The 21,529-nt window shown below is 29.4% G+C and overlaps 1 protein-coding gene and 1 pseudogene across 4 annotated transcripts in view; one reads left to right on the top strand and one right to left on the bottom strand.

Moving 5' to 3' along the window:
• kst (spectrin beta chain, non-erythrocytic 5 kst) overlaps positions 1-18,381 on the top strand; it is a 307,475-nt gene extending 289,094 nt beyond the window's left edge. For all 4 annotated transcript variants that reach the window (XM_075371630.1, XM_075371631.1, XM_075371632.1 and 1 more), the window contains 8 exons: positions 1,350-1,429; positions 2,587-2,811; positions 7,819-8,096; positions 10,107-10,407; positions 12,351-12,473; positions 14,642-14,740; positions 14,980-15,011; positions 17,142-18,381. In XM_075371630.1, coding sequence (XP_075227745.1) covers positions 1,350-1,429; positions 2,587-2,811; positions 7,819-8,096; positions 10,107-10,407; positions 12,351-12,473; positions 14,642-14,740; positions 14,980-15,011; positions 17,142-17,408 — 1,405 coding nt within the window. In that variant the 3' untranslated portion in view covers positions 17,409-18,381. The remainder of the gene's footprint in view (positions 1-1,349; positions 1,430-2,586; positions 2,812-7,818; positions 8,097-10,106; positions 10,408-12,350; positions 12,474-14,641; positions 14,741-14,979; positions 15,012-17,141) is intronic.
• On the bottom strand, positions 2,805-5,548 carry LOC142327816 (uncharacterized; annotated as a pseudogene).
• Positions 18,382-21,529: the final 3,148 nt, after the last annotated feature.

Below are 21,529 nucleotides of genomic sequence, written 5' to 3'. Positions count from 1 at the left end.
GAATTTAAGTTGTTTTTTCTTCATTTTTCTTTATGTATATTATTTTTTATTCTTAATAGTTGGTTTAACATTTCTTCTTTCTTACTGTAAATTTATATTTTTGTCTTAATTATATTTGTATAATTAATTACATATATTTATATATTTTGTAATACGTTCAGAAAATTGATAATGAAATAGTTCACTGTTCAATGTTTGTGCTACTTGTTGACCTTTAATTTCTTACATATAACAAGGACAGAGTAATCTCATTCCTGTACATACGTGTGCATTTGTTAGGGTTATTAGAATTTAAAAGTAACATCTCTTTGAAAGGATGTTGTTTTATATACACCTTTCTTTTTATTAATTTCATCTAAAAAAATTGTGTAGAATAGGCTTTGAGATTATAAAATTCATTTTTGTTATTTGGTTAAGTTATTACAGAGCTGTACTTAGAAGCTTCTTTATGTAATATTTTTACTTTCAAATGTTCTACCTAATTATGAAAAAAAAATTATAACATTTCGTTTTTTTTTCAAATTAATTAAATTTTAATTGCACAGAAGGCAAGTGTGTTAATGATTTAATACAAATTTTATAAACTTCTAGTGAATAACCTCTGTGACTACTCTAACCAGCCAAAAAGAGTTAAACAAGCATCTCATTACATACTTTCATTTTTATTTTTATCTCTAATTTTGTTTATTGATAATATTAAATAAAATGAATTATACTTATGGGTAATCTAAAGTAAGCAATTAACTAATATGTGTACTTTTTTACGTTATTTAACTGTACAATTAATTTTTAATTAATATCTTACTGATTCAGGGTAAACTAATTATGCCTATATGCTATCTATATAATAGTGTTACCTTATAAGAGAAAAATATATAACATTTTCAAATATTATATTTCTTATGAGTTTGTCTAATTACACTAAAGCAATTTTTGTTCAAAATGTGGCCTTATTGAAATATCGTTAAATAATTCATTTTGATGCTGTAGTTTATAAATCCACTCACAGTTATTGCATTATTAAATAAAAACAACAAATTAAGCTGGTCCATGCATATTGAGGGTGATGTTTATCTATCTAGCTACATAGATAGCCTGTATGTATAACAAAAACCAATCTGTTGGTGGATCAAGTTAGATATTCTTAAGTGCTTTATTATAATAAAATGGGATCACTTTTATGAGTGAACAGGTTGTTTAAAGAAACAGATCTCTTTTTATTTTCTAAAAAAAAACTGTTGTTGGTATAAACATTATTACCTGTTCCAAAAATCAATTGCCCTGTTTAAAATGTTGTTTAAAAAATACTAGTTATTTTATGATATTTTAATTTTTATGTTTAATTTTAGACTTGATGCCTCTGGATCACCTGCAGCTTTACAGAAATCCAGCAGTATTTCATCATTATTTGGTGATCGTTTAAGAAAAGGTAAGTCATTATAATATTGGTTATTAAATACATAGACATATATAAGAAAATACTTTAAAAAGCAAAACTTATAAGGCATTAAATCAGGTTAGGGTATGTAAATAAAAATACTTGCTGCTGAACATTTGTGTACTTAACAAATCTTTAAAACAACGTAATTGTTATTTATATATATATTAATAACATAGTGTATTTTTTATTATAATACTTAAACTCTTTTTATAATATGACAGATAAATACAATATTACTACAATACTGGTATTCATTAAAAATTTCACTTTATTCATTAATATTTGGATAATTTCCATGTCAAATGACTTTGCAAATTAGGAAAAAATACATGTTAATTTTGTATGTAAGTGTGTGTGTATAATATTCAAGTTTTGATGTGCTTTAAATTTAAAACAGTTTGCCAATGCGATTGGCACATTATTATCATATCTTGAAGTTGAATTTAACTGCAACGAATTGAATAAAAATAAAGTGCAATTTTTCATCTATTTGGTGCATTTAAAATAAACTAATCACAATTTTGTTTTGTAATATACTTTTTTTTCTGTTACAATTATTTAAATGATGAAGATCTTGGTTTTTGGTTAATCACTAATTCTAGAAGAGAGTAACACATACCTTTTCATTACATTTAGATTATTATACCATTAAATCTGATTTAATTTTTTTTGTGGGAATACTTTGTTAAAAATGTAACATGGAAAAAGTATGTTTTAAAAATAATTCATATGCTAAATTAATATTACCAATATCTACATTGTCCCACTGTTCCTCTCAAAGTCCTTCAATATGTCAGCAAAGGACTGAAACCTAAATTCCAGGCAGTAGTGGAAAATTCTTTTTCTTCTAGTCTTGGAAGTGACATTAGTAAAAACCACATTGTCCAAGTAATGCAATTTGACAGCAGATCACTATTAAATTGAAAATAAGAAATTGTATAATCTAAGCATGTATAACATAATAAGTACTTTACTTAATATGGAGGCAAGTATTAATGCATAATTTGAAAGTGATTGTCTTCCAAAATATCAGAAACTCATGATATAATTTCACTTCCTGACTATTGCTTAGCATCAATTGTTCTTTGTTCAACCATATTCAGATGAAGATTAGCTGCTAATTTATATAATTTTACTGTTTATAGGTGATATTAAACGTGCTGAAAGTATGAAAGTCGACCTTAAAAAGCCAAAGAGGACACCAAGTTTTACAACCAGACGGAGGACGCAAAGTTTTCGTAAACTACAAAAATTGGAACAACTTGATCAGTTACCACCAGTTGAGATACAAGGTATACTTGATAGAAAACATGAACTGCAAAGCGGAGGAAAGAAAGCTGCTGTACGGTCATGGAAAACTTTATACACTGGTAATCCTACATTTAAATTCATTGATCAGCATGAGATTGATTAGGTTTATTTAGTACTACATGACACATCATATTACAGCAAAGCCTATTGGAATTGGCAGTTTGTCAATACAGTAAATAGAAAAAGTAATTAGGGTCATTCTATGTCAAATTAACAAGCCTCACAACTTGACCATCACCAATTTCAACAAAATTCACAGGATTGATCATATTTATAAACTGATGCAAAAAAAATTTCTTTCAGATTTTTCAGTCGCTCAGTTTTTTATGTAGGACCCTATAAAAAAATTACAAAAACCAACGTTTAGGTAACTACAAAAAATTAATTTTCTCAGCTTCTATAAGAGCTAGAGAACTCAATTTGATATCATTTTAATGCTCTTGGAATGGGCGTTCATGTAATATATCACTTGGCAAAAGTTTGTGGCATTAATATTTCAAGGTAACTAAAACATTTATTTGACCTTGAATATATCCAAAAGTGTATTTTTTTAAATTTGAAAAAAAAAAAAATTGCTTCCTAATGTATTGTATTTGTGGTAAACATTTCATAATGGGATTGCAATGTAATCATAATCAAATAAAATAATGAACTTTTACGTACTCACCACTTAACTGCAATTTGTAATTTGAAGACTTACTCTAGCTGCAAGCCTTTTAACAGTCCCTCCCACACCGTCACAAGCACTTTTGCCATGAGATGTGGCAAAAAAAAAGCCATTCTGCTTTGACCCCAAAGTCTGATCATGGTAACAGAGGTTGAGAAAATTGAGTGTTTTGTAATGAGAGGCAGCACCATCACTGTAGTAGTACATCAGGTTTGGTTTTGTGATAAAATAAGACCGCTTGCAACCAATTAAGTATTTCTGAAAAAGGTGCACTGCTGTTGTGTCATGTGTGAGACAGTCAGAAATTGTAACAAGAGATGTATACATCAATGTTTTTGTTGTTGGATCTTTGAAATAGATTGTGAAAGGGTGAACTGTTGCCTGTGCATTTTCCAGTGGAAACCTTGGGCTGCATCCTGGAGAGTGAATGAATAGTTCTCAGCGAAGTTGCAGATTACAAGATATTCACTTTCTTTCAGGGATTGCTTCAGATGGGTGAAGTAACTGGACTGTTGACTAGCAAGATATGAGTGTTGAAGAAGTTTTGGAAGTTTTTCAAAAAGTATACTGATTTCTTGAGTAGGTTTGACTAATGTCTCAAGTGATGTTATTTTTTCAACTTGTACCCACTGTTTGTGATGTTTTCAATGCAGTTGAAAACATTATACTATTGGTCTTAACGTAGTTATAGATTTTTTACATATATATATTAATGGGTAGCACTGGATGAAAGGTTTATTAGTAAACATAAATATTTGGCGACGATTGATCTTCTCTATACTTAACTGCAGAAAAGATAAGTTTTCACCAGAGTAAATCATGAATTGAACCAAAACTAATCCTCCTATATAAGATAAAACTGTTTACTTTTCCCCTTACTCAAACTAAAAAGATTAATATAATAGAAAAGGGGCTTGCCACAAAACGGGCAAGCCCCTTGTGGACACCTAATCTTTCATCTTTTACAAATAATATAAATTAAGTATAATTAAGTTAAGTTAAGTAATAAATATTAAATTGTATTATAAAACAATGTTAAATTAAGTATGATTAAGTTAAGTAATATTATAATTAGTATTAGGATTACTCCATTAATTATTAATTCTGTAAAAGTGAAAGAAATAAAAGAAAAAAAAAAGTTGAGCTCGAAAGCTTCCTCAATCCTTCCCGTGACTTCTTCAAACCAGGACAATTTTTACAATTTCCAAAGTAGCAAGCTTCAGTTGGATTAGCACACTATACAAACATCATATCTTTGTAAGACTTAATTGGTTTATCACCTTCTATCAGTTCTTTCATTCTACCAATGCATAACCATAGTTTTGCATTTTGGTTCACTGTGGGTTCCACTTGCACCTGCAAGAACACAGTACTTAGGCCTGAGTTCACAGAACTCTGAAAATCATATTTTTAGCAATGGATACCTCTGTATAAACAAATGCAAAAGCTTCATGGAGATTAATTTTAATTAATGGACAGAATTAATTTTTCTGAACATGCTCTCATGTTCCATTTATCTGTAGGTAAATAAAATGTTTTTTTCTGAGCATCATTCGACTTACTTCCTCACTCTCATACAGATCAGTTACTTTTTCTCCTGTTTCAAAATCTAAAGTTTTACCAGATTTAGGATCAGGACATGATATGACGCCTTTTTCTTTAACCAGGCTTTTAGCTTTCCTTGCAGTGTAGTCTGATACTCCAAATTCATCTTGAATGTCTTATTTGCATTGTCAATATTTGCATCCTGATGCTCTTATCATCTGTAGTATGAAATCTTTCCTTCAATTGGTTGATAATTTCATGGTCAGAGGAGAGAGGAATAGCATCTTGTTCAGAATATGAATCCATGTTTAATATTTTGCCTTTGAACACTACTGTTGCTTTCTTAAGCTTTCTCTGAGGGTATTTTCTTTCATATAGTCGTTTTTTCTGAATAGAGATTCATTTAAAACAATCAAACTTTTGTTCAAAGCATTTATAACTTCATCTTTTTCCGTAGAACACAAAGGATCTAATTGTTGGAATTCTTCATCAGAAGTAGATTCTTCAGCATTATTTTTAGCAGATGCTTCTAACTGTTTGTGGCAAGTACCACAAATTTTGTAACGAAAAGTAAATTTTTGCATCAAGTTCTTGCTTACACTTGTCAGGTTTTTCTTACAGGAATTATGACGACTTCTCAAATGGACTGCAACAGTACATTTTACTTGAAGCTGTAGAAGTTGATGGTTCCATGCTGGTTACTGTATTCTGATCCAAGTCTGTGATGAATTAGTCATAAAATTCCAAACCTGTAGAGAAAGGCAAGCTCAGTTAACAAAGAGTGACTGAAAAATCTGAAAAAAAATTTTTTGCATCACTTTATAGATATGGTCAATCTTCTTGGGGAGTACACCTTCTGAACCTTCTGTTTCAAATAATAATCCAGACTGAATATTACTTTTTACTTGTCTCAACAGGATGAAATATGTACATTCTTTTACTGGCAATAGGAGTGCATGTCATGACATGCAACCCTTCTCAAGTGACCCAGTCTGGAAGGGGAAGGTTTTCACTGATTGAATCTCAGTTAGCAATTGCCACTTAGGGATAATTGGAATATTCTGCTGTACCTAATTACTACAAAATTATTTTTTAATGTTATCCCATTATGAAATGTTTACCACATGTACAACACACAAGAAAAAAAAAATTTTTTTTTAATTTAAAAAAATACACTTTGGATATATTCAAGGTCAAATAATGTTTTGGTAACCTTGAAATATTAATATCACAAAACCTTGTCTAGTGACATACCATATAAAAGCCTATTCCAAGAACTTTAAATGGCGCCAGAATGAGCTTTCTGTCTTAGGAGCTGAGAAATCTATTCTTTTATAATTACTCGAACCTTGCTTTTAGCAATTTTTTACAGGGTCCTACACAAAAAACTGAGTGACTGAAAAATCTAAAAAAAAATTTTTGCATCACTTCATGGGTAGAGCCAAACCTGTAAATTTTATTTGAATTACTGGACAGGAATCTGAAAAGTGCATCTATTTTCATTGATTTGATGTGGAATGACCCAATACAGCAGCTATAAAGTTAAAATTAAAAGCAATAGTAAAACAGCACAGTAAAGAAAAATCTCATATTCTTGATTAGAAGTATGGTAAACACAAAAACAGAACATAAAACGTCACACTATGATAGAAACAAAATTTAAGATTTATTATGTAACTCTGAAAACAGTCTTAAATATTCATCAGTTGAGTAAAAACTCTACTTAGAAAAGTTTATTAACATACAGAAAAATTTATTAACATACACTGGAAATTACTTTTTTCAAGGACAGATTAAATATTTTTTTTGTTGATTTCTTAAATAATCTTATATCTACATAATATGGACTTAGTTTTTTACTACTTGAGGCTGAGTCCAAAAGTGAAAGTGAAACATTTCTTTGAATCTAATGTTACGTTATAACATGCATGGTAAATTATTATTATTATAATAATTTCATTTTTTCCATGACAAATATAATCAATTTAAAAATATGTGGGAAAGATAAATTATATTTTTTTAAAGATGTCTTTAAAAACATACTAAAGGTTGTACCTTTGTTCAGTCATTAGTTATGTAATTCTTTTTTCTACTCTAAAAACCTTTTTCCACTGCAGCATTAGCCTCCCACATTATAATATCATATGTGATCAATGAAAGAAAAAGATGTATATAGTAAACTTTTGCCTTTCTGGTTTCAAAATCAACAACTCTATTAACAATAAAACTTATTTAAAATCAAGTTTTACTAAGACTTTAAAATAATTTCCAAATTTAGATTACTGTCTGAATGGACTCAAAAACTTTAAGCTAATAACAATGCTTAATTATTTGTTAATAATTGTAGGTAAAGAGATGTATTTTTAAATGTTCAGTTTTAGTTTTTCTTAATTTAAATGCACTTGTTCCTTTTTTTTAACAAATGTAAAGGAATCTTACTTTTTAAATATATGCTAATCCTTCCAGAAAACCATTTTTTGAGCTATTTGCCCATGACATTTCTAAAACATATACTATATGTTTTGTTATTATTATATGAATAATAACTTGGAAAAGATAATCTGGATGGATTTTGCACAATGTAAAAAAAACTGTTTTTTTGAATTGTTATAAATAATTGTTTATTTTCACTAGTTGTCTTTTAACTGTACTTTTCTGATTTTATGTAATAAACATGAACAATATTTATTTTGTTGGTTGTTACACTTGCCATCTGGCACTTACTTTTCTATCATAAATTCTCATAGTGCTAGGAAGGTATAATATACATTAATTTTATATAGTAGAGGATAATTTTATATCTTAACATTATTTTGTTATTTCATAACATTTTTTCTAATTTTTTATTTTACAGTATTGTGTGGCCAGTTGTTATGTTTTTTCAAAGATCAAGATGATTTTGTAGCAAGCAGAGCTGCCACTTCACCTATTATTATATTTAAGGCAAAATGCGAAAAAGCTGAAGATTATACAAAGAGGAAGTATGTGTTCAGGCTGTGTTGTACAGATGGTTCTGAATTTTTGTTCCTTGCATCAAGTGAATCTGAAATGGAAGACTGGATTAATAAAATATCATTTCATGCGCAGCTACCTCCCAGCTTGCAGTTACTCAGTTATGATGAAAATCACAAGGTAAATTAATTTATTATTTATTGAAGCTGTGAGACAGTAATTGAATTCTGCTTCTAAATAGGAGAAAAAGTTGTGAAATGAGGCATATTCGTCAAGTAAGAGCCATTCGGTCATTAAAAAAAATTAACTTGTGAGAAAAGGTGTTTACTTACAGTTTTAGTTTGCTAAAACTAAATGCTGCACCAGTTTCTTTAACCCCTCTGCATAGAAGTTTGTCATATGGGAATTGAATCAGTTGACAATGGTAGTCTTGAGTTTCTCGTCATTTTCAAACCATTGTCCACCAAGCCACTTTTTCAAATGCAAGAAGACGCGTGTTATTGTGAAGGAGGATTTTGCCGGACTATAGTTTGCCGCGTTGTCAATTTTAAATCGCATGTCTCAGTTTGGTGAACGTTTTGCGGTACACATCAGCTGTAATTGTTGATCCACGTTCCATGAAATCAAACAAAGTGATGCCCTTTCCTTCCCACTAAACAGTAGCAAACATTTGTGCCGCCATTTTTAAAGTCTTGACACAATTGTCTAACCTTTCCTTCACTCATTACTGTATGTCCATACACTAGGCATGATTCCCAATGAATTTCAGCAGCTGGAGATCCTTTTGCACACAACAATTGAATCAAGCACGCTTTCCACAACTGGTGGGAGAAATGATTGTCACGGACATTGCAATCTGCATTCACTGGCAGACAAACAATTACTGAATCAAAACAACAACTGCAGTGGCTTTCTAAGTAGCCGATAGATGACCCTGCATGCATGAAACTGTGTTCAGACCCGCAAATATTTAAATATAAGCCGATGGCCCTTACTTTATGAATATGACTCATATTAGTAAAAAAATCATTGTCAGTTTTTCAGCTCCACTTCAGGCAACACTGCCTAACGCAGTTTTGTCAAGAAGGGCTCAATTAGATCATAAGTATGGTCTTTGTGATTTAATTATGTAATAAAAGTTTTCCAGTACTTTAAAAATATACTTGATAAGAACCATTTTGCATGCCTTGATAAAAACAAAGGTGATTACTAGATACTTCTGATGGTTTATAAAAGATTTAACTTTTATATTTAAAGACAGTAAATAGTATGGTTTTATAGAGAATGGTTTTAACTGCTAACCAACTGCATTTCAACATCAATTGCTAATCAACTCAGCAAGTTTTATCTTCCACTGATCGTGTGGAAAATTTTGCTGAAAGTTGAAAATTGTTGTTACTATAAAGTTTAAGTGACAGGAATAAAATCTTATATAAAGATTTCTGTGTTGATAAAGATGGTTTCTTTCAGCACCTAATTTTTGGTGACAAGTATAGATTTTACATTTTCAAAAGCTTAATAGAAAAACATATGAATTGGGAAACTGAAAACCCTATAGAAACTTTGCAACATATATGTGAAGCTAAAGTTTTGCGCTCTTCCTGCAAAAATATGGACTGACAATTCTTTTTTCACAAACATACTCTTAACTGGCAGAATTTACCCGTGACATTTAAATGAACGATTAATGCCTAAATTTGAGGAAGATACTGAAAACTTTGTTGTTGTGCTGAAGCTCATTGGCATAAAGAAATTTGAAATTATCTGGGTGGATTCATTCCAAGTTGTTGGATTGACTAAAACATGATGTTGGTATGTTGGCCACCAAGAAGATCAGACTTGATACCTGAGACTACTTTTTGTGAGGTTTTATAAAAGACAAAACTGTGTCTCACCCCCCCTTTAGATGTAAATGGCTTAAAACAACATACCACAAATATTATTGCTAGTGTTGAGCTGGATATTCTTTGATGGTTTGGTATGAATTGAATTACTGTGTTGATATTTGCCATGTGATTCAGGGTGCCTACATAGAACAGTTATACATACAAACTTTAAAAAATTTCCAGTAAAATTACATAAGTGGAGATATTACATAAGTAATATCTCCATATTTTAGAAGTATCTTTTTTACAAAGTGTCTATTTTGTTTAATCATCCTGTATTTTTTAATATTAATTTTCTTTCTAGGGTTCACCTAGTGTAGATAGATTACCTCCTTTGAGTGGCGGTGATATCAGTTCTAGTTCCAGTCGTGGTTCTACACCTGAACTGACACGTCGTCGTAGTTCTTCTGGTATGCAGGGTGCTTATCATCATCGAAATAGCACTTCATCTGGAGGGACTGGTGAGAGACCTCCTGTCATACCCCCTCGGGGTGCACCTCCTCCAGTACCTGTCAAAACATCCAGTGGAGGTGTCAGTAATGCAGCAGTACTGTCTAATAACAGTATTGATCATAACATTCCTGTACAAATGAGATCTAGACAAGGTTAGCCGATTTTGTGTTATATTTTACTTTATTTACTGGGTAAAAAAAAAAATTATTTTTATAAAGAATTAAAAACCTTTTTTAGGTCCTATTCATGAAAATTGATTGATAGCAGCTGTTCAATAAGAGTAAATATGATAATTACTTAGTAACACTTCTCAATCAATTTTGCCAAATTTTCTACGTATGAATATTATTGAAACTGTTGTAATTAATTTTAAAACTTTCAGTAAAAATATATGAATAATAATGAACTTTATCTTCATATCTTTTCATATTACATTTGATATTAACTCTTGACATCAATGAAGTAAACAGTGTGTAAAATTGAAAGACATATTTTCAAAACAAAAAGTACTGTTATTTTATGATGTATGTTGTGATTAGATTCCATATGAATAAATATATAAACTATTTATTTCTAAATTATAAGTTTAAAAAAGAATTCTGTTTTTTACTCTTTCATTTATTCATTCTCTAATTTTGTTTATAGTATGAGTATATTTAAGAATGGTGTGTCATTTACATTCTTTATTAATATTTAACTGTCAATTTTAATTATTTTTTTTAGAAAATAACTGTGTGATCAATTTAGATAGAAAAAATTTGGATTTAAAAGGAATTAAGGTGATTTGAATAAGAACCATATTTACCCGAGCTAAATATATATGAATTGGTAAATTTAACATGGTACTTTGATCAGAGTCATAACATTGTTATCAACTTTGAAATGAGTATAATCTATTATTGTCTGCCAATGAGCAATACAGTTAACAGAAGCAGATTTGAATGTTGATAATAAAACACTTTAGAGATTATATGCTATCATATAAAGCAGAGATTATATGACAGTTATATAAAGAGAACAGTGAAAACTTCAGTAGTGAAGACATCTTACAAGATTGAAAGCAGTTAATAATTTATTGTCAATGACAGATTATATTCTTGATTCAACATGGTAAAAGTTGCATTTCTGAAGCCAACAAAGTTAACAAAAAATTGAAATAAATGATTTTATCTTTATTACATTATAGTTTCAGACTTTCTTAAGTTATTTTTTTTTTTTAAATATTATGTTTATATATGTATATCAAAGACAAAAGTATAAAACAGTTTACCACCAAGAGTACAGAATTCAGTAATGCTTCTTACCTTCCGCCTATTGTTATTTCATAATAGCACTTTCAAGAGTTTCCCTCACAATCAGTTAAAAAAAACGTCTTTTTAAAAAATAACACATTAAACTTAAAACATTAAAAATGTAAACATATAAAAAAAATATGTAGTCATAAAAATAATTTTAAAAAAACTTTTTATGTGGCTAGCCACACATGCAGTACTGCACTCAATGAGTAGCCACATAATAAAACTTTTTTTAATTTTTATGACTATATATTTTTATATATTTACAATTTTAATGTTTTAAATTTGTGTGATTTTTTAAAAAGAAAAAGTTTTAAAAAGTTTTTTTTATGGTTAACCTCATAGTTCTCATTGTTATTTCATAGTGTGCTTCCGCCCTGGAAGCACACTATGAAATAACAATAAGCATAAGGTAAGAATTATTGAATTTTGTATTCTTGGTGGTAAACCGTTTTATACTTTTGTCTTTGACGTAATTAATACAGAGGGGAATATGGAATAACAAAAGAATTGATTTTGCTAAGTATATTATATATATATTTTTTTTTTTTCTAAATAAGTAGCAGCAACAATATTTCAGTACCAGTGTTTACTTTTTTTTTTTTTTGGTGCCCCAAAGTAGAAATACTTCAGTTTGAATTCCGAAGTAGCATAAGTATGGCTTACTACAACCTTTCCCTTTATGGTTGGGAATTTTTTAGTACTCATTCTTAAGTGTTAGTTTAAAATACTGGATAAGTTCTGTTATGACTTAATTTGTTCAGTATGCATATTACTAATTATACGTTTTTATTTTACAGATGGTATTGATAATAATAATGTAGTGAGACCACAGTCATATCAGGGTGGTGATACCACCATAACTTCACATCACAATGGTGAAACCCATAGCCGGTCAACGATGGAGTTACCTACACATCATGGTAATTGTTCTATTGTAGAATACACAATTTTTATTTATACTCTGTTGGTACCTTATCTTTGTTGACACAGAACTTGAAACTAGTACACCTACTTATTTAAGATTTATGCAAATGTAAAATTATTAGAAGCAAAAAGGTCTCACAACTCCTGTTTTTATATATATATATATATATATATATATATATATATATATATATATATATATATAGGCAGACATAAAGGAATGTTTTCAAAATCACAATGATTAAGAATCATAAGAAACCAAACAGTCTTATTGTTCAGCTGATTCCTGTACAAAAGTAAATGTTTAAAGCTAAAAAGCTTCCTGCAGATCCACAGATATTTGGATCAGTGCATTTACACAACCTACTGTCACCTTTGTATGGCCTCTTCCAACCATGACCACCTACCATAACTTACAACCCTTTTTACTACCAAATTAACCAATTCGCAGAAGTGCAATCCCTGTGCCTTCCTCTAACACTGAAGGTTTAACACAAAAACTCTTCCTTTATCTAACTTCTATTAGACTATGCATTCAGGTCATTTCTTGATTGAGTCTTTAAACACCAGAAATACTATCCTCATACTAACAAAACAAATGTTGATTGCAACGACAATTTTCCCTACAATTCTATTTACTCAAGTTTTCTTGAAATCAAAGTAAATATCAAGTTTTCTTGATTTACTTAAAAATCAAGAAACAGATTCACAAATATAATAAGCCTCTAATAAAAACACCCTATCTTTCTCTGCTCTGGTCCTCTTTTGAGAGTAAGGTCAAACTTGCACCCTCCCACATCACACAGTTCTCCAGACATCCATCTCATCCTAATGGCAAATATCTAAGCTAACCAGGGCTTGGTGCTAAATTGCCTTCCTTGGCGAAGTAAGCACCTAGGCAGGTCTCTAGCCACCTGGGTTGCAATTTTTATCCATACATCTATAACAGCATCAGACTCCCCTCAGCCATCCACCACAGGGTTAAGAATCCAGGAAGCCAGCAAATATGTTCCATTCCCTTTTGGTTTTCCAGTTTATTTGCTCATCAAAACCACAATTGATCCTTGCAAGCTCTCTACTACTTTGGTACGTTCAGTTTCGTACCTGAGACAGACATAGTACACATCAGTGGCTCTACACTCTGCACACAAGCCTAAATTAATCACACCAAACAGTCTGACCAACCTATCTCAAAAAGTACCATGTTCAGAAAGAAATTTTGTAATATGTCAATTGGGAGAAATCCACCTAACTTCTAATGTCTTCTACTTCTCATGTCAGGTAAAATCCCATGTGATGCATGTAACGACCATCAGGCGATTCAGTCAATCTGACCTGTCATAAATAGAAACCCTGATTGTATATTTCTTTTATGTGCCCAGTGCTAAGTTGGTCTATCTTAGTATCACAGTGTAATTGGTGCTCAGTTGCAAGGATATCAATGGGCTTAATATCAGAAATAACAAGGACTGCCTCTTGAGAGACAGTCATACAGGCACCAATCACAGATAAAAATATGAGGTTCTGGGCCCTCAACAAAATCTTATAATATTTCTATCTCATTTCATGAGCCCAGACAGATGCAGCATACACCCTTATGTAGAACATGCATGGTTCTTAAATTAAGCTCCCAATCAGGCTGAACTGCTCTCCAAACACCGAATGAAGGAAGAATATTGTAAGTGCTCTTTGAATCTTAGCTTCTTATCAAGGATAACACCTAGATATTTCTGCAGCAGGACATATCTAATTCAATGACCTGCCATTGATACATGAAGTTGTTGCATAACAGCCAGTCTGCCCTTGAGCAACATCATCGTTTTTCTCTGGGTTAAACACCATCTTATGTTGCAAACTCCACAACTGGAGTATCTTGCAAGCCTGGGTTGCCCTGAATTCAAATCTCATTACTCAAATCTCTTTTAACCAGCAAAAACCTGTCATCTGCATCATACACAATGAAGTGGCATCGTGGATAACCTCAGCCGCATCAAAGAATTGAATTCAACAACCCAGAGCAGGGGTCCTAAAACACTACTCTGCAAACAACCTTTAGATAGCATTATAACATTTTTACTTACTTGTTTATGTTTTATTACTTATGTTTTTTTTTTCATTTCTAGCTACTAGTAATGTATTTTTGTAATATTCTTGTTAAATATAGAAATGCCACCACCATTGCCAGTGAGTGCTCCTCCTAACAGATCTGTACCACACAGAGAACCTTGGCCTAATGATGTTAACTCATACAGACATGGAACTGGTAAATATAATATTGTGTAGTTAGTTATTTTTTGTAGTTTTAAAAATTTTTGGTTAAATATATTGTTTAGATCTCTTTTTATTCTACAATGATGAACAATTGTCATTTTTACATATTGAATAAAGCTATGAAAAATAGTAAATATGAATATTGAACATTTTAATATGTATTGCATTATATTATTATAATGTTTATTTGGTTTTAATTTTGTACTTAAGTGTCTTTTCATTTTTTTTCAGTATATGGAAATTTAACTGCAGCTCAAAGACCAGTAAGTACAATCAAATTATACTGATAGTTTAGTCACTGATTTTATGTATATTGTGTGTACACACATACAACATGCCGTTTGAAATTAATTGCAAATACTTAATTTTTTTTAAGTTTCTATAAAGTTAACTAGTTTTATTAACAGTGTGAACACCATAAACATTAAGCATAGGGCTATTCTGTTATGAACAAAAATAATTATTTTGACTCTAAAATTGTAATTCATTGGATTATTGTTAAGGAATCTTTGTTAATAGATTAGTTTTCATATTTTAAAATTTTGTCTATATGACATTTCAGCAATGAAGAAATTAATTGTATGCCATTATATGAAGTGTGGCTATTAAATGAGGCATGGACTGTGCTGTGGGTCTTATACTCCTACTAATGTAGGAGTCTTCATTCATGATAATGTCATGAATGATGACTTCTTTCTGTCTTCTGCTACTAAAACTCAGACTTAGACAACCGCTACTAAAACCTTCAGTTGAAGGTTCATCAGCGTTGCTTATTTTCACTCGCAGTTATTCTATAAACAGTTATAAAAGAAGCACATTTGAAGTGGTTTTGCCTGAGTAATCTCTTTACATTAAACTTGAATGGCATATTAATCCAAATTCCTTGAGAAAATTAATCAGTGCGTCTAACTGTTGTTGAAAATGTAAGGTGATAATGTGTATGATCTCTTTGTACTAGTGTTTAAATGGTGTAAACACTGTTTAACCTTTTCCCATCACAATGATCCGCGGTTGATTAGCGCTCAGCGAAAATATGTTGGTATCTGATTGCCTCCCTTCATAGTCTTATGCTACCCTCTTGTGAAAAAAATTTCAAAAAATTACAGTATATTAAAGAGATTTAACAGATTCTGACAAAAAAATAACCATTACAATTGGATATTTTTAATGCCTGTAACAAAAAAAAATTGAAACAGTACAAAAATTACGATAATTTAATTGCAATTTTTTTTTTGCGCATTTCTACCATGTTTTTTATTAGCGAAATTTTTTTTTTCGCTTTGTGTTTATGAAACATAATTTGCTGATTTTAAAAATAATACTTTCAAGCAAATCGGTTGAAAATTGGACAAAATATGACGAAAAACCCATGTCATAAATCACAGTTAGTAACATATGTTAGTATAAGTGAAAGTAGATTCAGAAAACGTTTTATAAAAATCCCCACCACTCAAAAGGCTATTCAGATTGACAAAAAAACATTTTTACTGTATACTGTTATTCATTACGAATCGATGTGTGTTACATGTTTTCCGATATCATTTGTCAGAAAAGATATTTATAGACCTCAAGTAAAAGTGATGTATTTATGACCACAAATTCCTTATTTCTTTTTGTGTGCCGTATATCATAATTTATTATGTGTTTCAATACATCGATATGTTGCTAGTAAGATAAGTTATTTTTGTAAATAATAAATAAATCTGTAATCCTCAGCAATTATAATACACAAGTCACACACACACACACAAGCACATTTCTGAGAAAAAATGGTCATATTCTTTCTAATCTAAATAAAACATTTTACATTGTATAAACGTCGTTAAAATTGTCTAATAAAACTAATTCCTTTGTGAATATAAAAAAAATTAACCGATTTAGATCCCATATTAAATGATTTTGTAACAGCGATTTAAAACTGACGCTGCACGTAACCAGTTCCAAGGCTACATGATCTATTAAAAGGTTAAGGTAGAAGAAGACCTAGTCATCCTGTCACAGCAGTAACTGAACAAAATGATATGAAATGAAATTGTTGACAACTATCACCGTTTAATCAATCATATAAGTAAAATAGTAAATGTGATGCACATTAAATTAAATATTAATAAGTGACAATTTCTGTTTTCCCTTAAAATTTTGTATTAAGTGTCAATGTCTTCTCTTGTATATTTGATTAAGCATTTATCTATGTTTTTATTTCCTGTTATGAAATAGTTTTGATTGACTTCATTAACAGACTTGCTACAACCTATTTCTTGTTATACAAGACCCTTGTTTGTTAACCTAACACTAAATCCAAGTAATTTTTGTAAACTGCTATGGCATTATACCATTATAGCATTATATAATACCATAATAATGGTATTCATTTTTTTGTCTACTTATTTTAGGTTTCTGCTAGTGGAACTGGTACAAATACGGGTGTTATATACAACAACAATCGTTCAGCCACACTTCCATCTTATGTACCACCACCAGCACCTGGTAGTACATACCAAACACAAGCCGGTGTAAATCCTAGTGTACAATTAAACGATCAGCGCAGACAGAGTGAGAGTTCTAGTGAAAGCGAACAACCATCAAACACAGCACGGAAAGACAAACGACCCAATGTACTGAGCAGTTTATTTAGGAAAAAACGTCCTACTAACCTGTGACCGATGAGAGTGCCTTAATTTTAGGACTGTAAATAGATTTCATCACCATTTTTATTAGAATGGTGTTGCTTTTAAGGTGGATTAACAATGTCAATAATATTCTAGAAATATTCATAATTCTGTACGGATTGCATGTTCCTGCGACTTTAATAATTAGTCGTACTGCCATAAACAGTATCAATGACTTATCCTATTAAAGTTAGATGATCTTATCTAGTTAATTACTTCATTCTTGAATAAACTCCCCTCACTAACAAAAGTACACTGGTAACACATACATTCAAATTCCAATAATAATAATACATATTACTGGATTTGTTCTGCATTATCACAAAATGAGCAGCAGTATCAACAAAACTAGTGGTAAGCAGTTTATTTTATTTTTATTTCTGGATTCAATGCTGCAATATGTTGTATTGCAAGAATCCATTTCTTTTTCCAATGCTGTCGTCTCCTGTTGAAGAAATTATTGTCGTCCCCTGTTGTTGAAATTTTATTAACTAAATAAATAAAATAAATATTTTAAAAGGTTTATAAAGACTAAATATATATTATTTGAAAAGGTATTTCTTATATAATAAAGGTTATTCCTATTGATGTTTTAGTTATACGACTTTTTCTATTTGTTAATCTGCCTTGACATTTGTTCACCAAGTTTTATACATAAAACCTATTGTTATGTTTATATTATTATATAAGAATGTTTATATATTTATACATGATACTAACAATTACATTTATACATAGGAATACATTTTATAAGGGTATGAAAAACCAAAAGTTTGTTATGATTATTATGGTATTATTGTTATTAGTATTGTCAAATTTTATAACAGATAAGGTTTATTTTATAAATTTTAAGTAAATATATTATCTTTATAGTTATTATTGTTTATATTATTATTATTATTTATAGTTGTAAATTGTATAGTTTATATTTAAGCAATTAATGAATAACCAAAGTGTTTTGTTACATATTGTTTTTTTTTTCCTCCTGTCAGATTATTTAATGTTACATTTAGTTAGTTATTTTATATAAAATCTGTTATAAGTGCACATGTGTAAGGGTGCTGCAAGTTGTAGATGATAGCTTAATTTTTTCTTCAATATCTGTTTCTAAACAACAGTACTTAACTGCTTCCAGTTCCTGTATTAGTAGCGAATTGAATGGTATTCATCTGAACTCTATTGTTTTAAGTTATATTATCTCAGTTTTGAAAAGGGTTACATTTCATTTACTGAATTTAACCAAGTATGTAAAACAAATTAGTATAAAATTTAAATTTTATTCCCATTTCTTGTACTGTTTTAGTTTAAAAAGCTTCATGAACTTGTATAATTTTTATCATCTGGTTAATTTTCAGTCACCCAAACATTTGACTGCACCTAAACACACTCAAACATGTGCATCTGCACTACTTACATAAATATATACACATATACACAGCATACATATAACATACCCCTATATGTAATGTTATGAAATGAATGTAACGGTGACGGACACATTAACACACACACACACACACACTATATTAATATATTATATATGTTGATTTATTCTTGAAATATTTTAATTTACCTCTGATATATTTTATATGTATATGTATATGTTTCAATTCCACTTCATACAAAATTCATTACATAATGAAAAAACATTTGTTTTGAACATTTTTTAAACCTAGACATCATTCATTTCTTTAATTAAAATTTGTAATCAACATATTGATAGCTCTTTTATGTTAAATTAACTTGCTCATATTATCAATGACGACGTTCTAAAACAACAGCTAAAAGTTGTTTGAGTTATGTTAATTAAACAGAAGTGTAACTGTGACATTGACTGCTATTGATGTAGCCTTTAAGCAAAGCAATGCCTACAGCATGCATGTACTGTAGTTTTTACATCATCTACAGGAGTCACTTCATTGAAAGTGATTTTGACTGCATTTTAGCTTATTTACCTATAGGATCTACCCCTGAGACATTGTTGTCAGGTTGCAAGGCATACAGTTAAAAACATTTGCTTTAAAGAAGTAATTTTTATTTTCCAGTAAAATTTAGGATGAATAAAACTTAAAGTACTTTACGTCTTCCATCTATGTGACATGTGACTCATACTTGTTATTTCAAGTTTCATTGTTTTCCTGAATATAATCCTACTCTAAATCATATGGCTTTACATTCACCAAATACACATTCATATGTGAAATTACATTCACTGCATTGCTGATATTTTAAAATATATAATTTTTACAAAAAATTATTTCCAAGATATAAAAGTTCTTAGCTATATTTACAGATTTTCTTTGTTTGTTTTTTAACACATTATCAAAGAATCACCTTGGTTCTATATATTTTACTTTATCTTATGATTATTTATTATATTTTGTGACATACGTGATTTTCTTTTTATTACAAATATATTATGTAAATCATAACATATGTTTGTTAAGTTCAATATAAATTTTTAAATAAGAGAATATAATGTAAAGAATAATATTTCTAAGTTTATTTTATAAAAATATATTGTGAGAAGTACATAAATTGTTTTTCAGTTATACTACATTAGAAATCAGGTTATATATTTATTGAATTAAAAAAGGATTTTATTTAATCTTGGAAACTGGTGTAAGTTGCTATTGTACATTTTTTTTATGTAAAAAATTATTTATTTAAAAAAATACAGAAAAAATATATTCTAAAATTACATTTGTTTAATAAAAAAAAGAAGACTTTCTATATATCTCCCTACTTTAATAACAGTAGTTTAACTCTCACATAGGATAATTAAATAAATACTCTTGCAGAGTTCCAAGAGTTTAAAGATGTTTTTAGAAAAAACCAACTCAATGTTCAGATTAGTGTCAAAAAGCTCATCGAGCACATTCATAATCCTTAACTGTATCAATAGACAGAAACAATTCAAATAAACTAGTATAAAATATATGAAAGAAGCAGTTCTCACATTTCTTAAATATTACTATTGTTCCATGCATATTATAATATCAGGATAGATTTATTGCAGCAATTGTTATGCAGGGGGTGATTCACGAAGAGTATATTAATAATCTTAATATTAATGAAACAATGAAGATTGATTAATTTTATACTATTTTATAGACTTTCTGGAATAACACAAGAATATTCAGTACTTTAGCTTAATCTTCATCAGTTATACTTACAGTATAACTAGACCCTCTATTTTCAGAACAGATCTGTATTACAAAAAAAGAAGAACCAATTCCCACACACACAGCACAAAACTTGATAATTTTGAAATTCCATAAATAAATTATGATTTTATCATAATTTTTCCTGTGTTTATCAATTTCAAAAATGTTCTAAAAATCTCTTCATGCTCTGAACAACAAAGCAAAAACACATCTAAATAGAGTAATGCTGACAAGAATCACCAAATATGAAAATTTAAGAATGCTTTCAGTAAAGGACTATGTTAATATCAAAAATACAAAAAAAATGACCAGATCATACAGCAAACTAACAAAATGCTCTGATAAATGGAGCAATACAGAAGTATACAAATTAAACTGCAATGTGGATTGTGCACTAAATACTATTACAAAGGCCAACAGGAGGAGCAATGTAAAATTTAAACTGAAGGAATTAAAACATAAGTTATTGACTAAAGCAATCATTATAAACTCGACAAAATACTCTTGTCACATTTTTCAATAAAAATACAAGTAGTAGCAAAGTATAGTGTAGTGCATAGGGTAAGTAAGTTTAGTGTATATTAAATAAATATACACTAAAAAATGAACATTAATTAACAGTAAATTAGATATAAACTATGCTAAAACTTAGGTTAACATAAAAAATAAAAGATGAAGAGAAAATTAACTATTTGAAATAAAAATGAAAAACAAAAAAAAAACAGTGAGCATGAGAACTAAAATTTACAACAAAAAAACAAATTGTTAATAATATTAAATAAACACCCACACAACAATAGTAATGCAGATAAATTAAACATAAAAGAATTATAATTGTACCGAATATTGCATTACAAAACAAATGTGATTACATATTTATAAATAAGTTGCTAAATAAATACATACATATATAATAAAGAATTAATTGAAATAACAATGTTCAGT

The sequence above is a fragment of the Lycorma delicatula genome, chromosome 7, assembly GCF_047948215.1.
Source record: "Lycorma delicatula isolate Av1 chromosome 7, ASM4794821v1, whole genome shotgun sequence".
Taxonomy (NCBI): domain Eukaryota; kingdom Metazoa; phylum Arthropoda; class Insecta; order Hemiptera; family Fulgoridae; genus Lycorma; species Lycorma delicatula.
The sequence above is the reverse complement of the archived record's forward strand: the minus strand, read 5'-3'. Positions and strand labels throughout refer to the sequence as shown.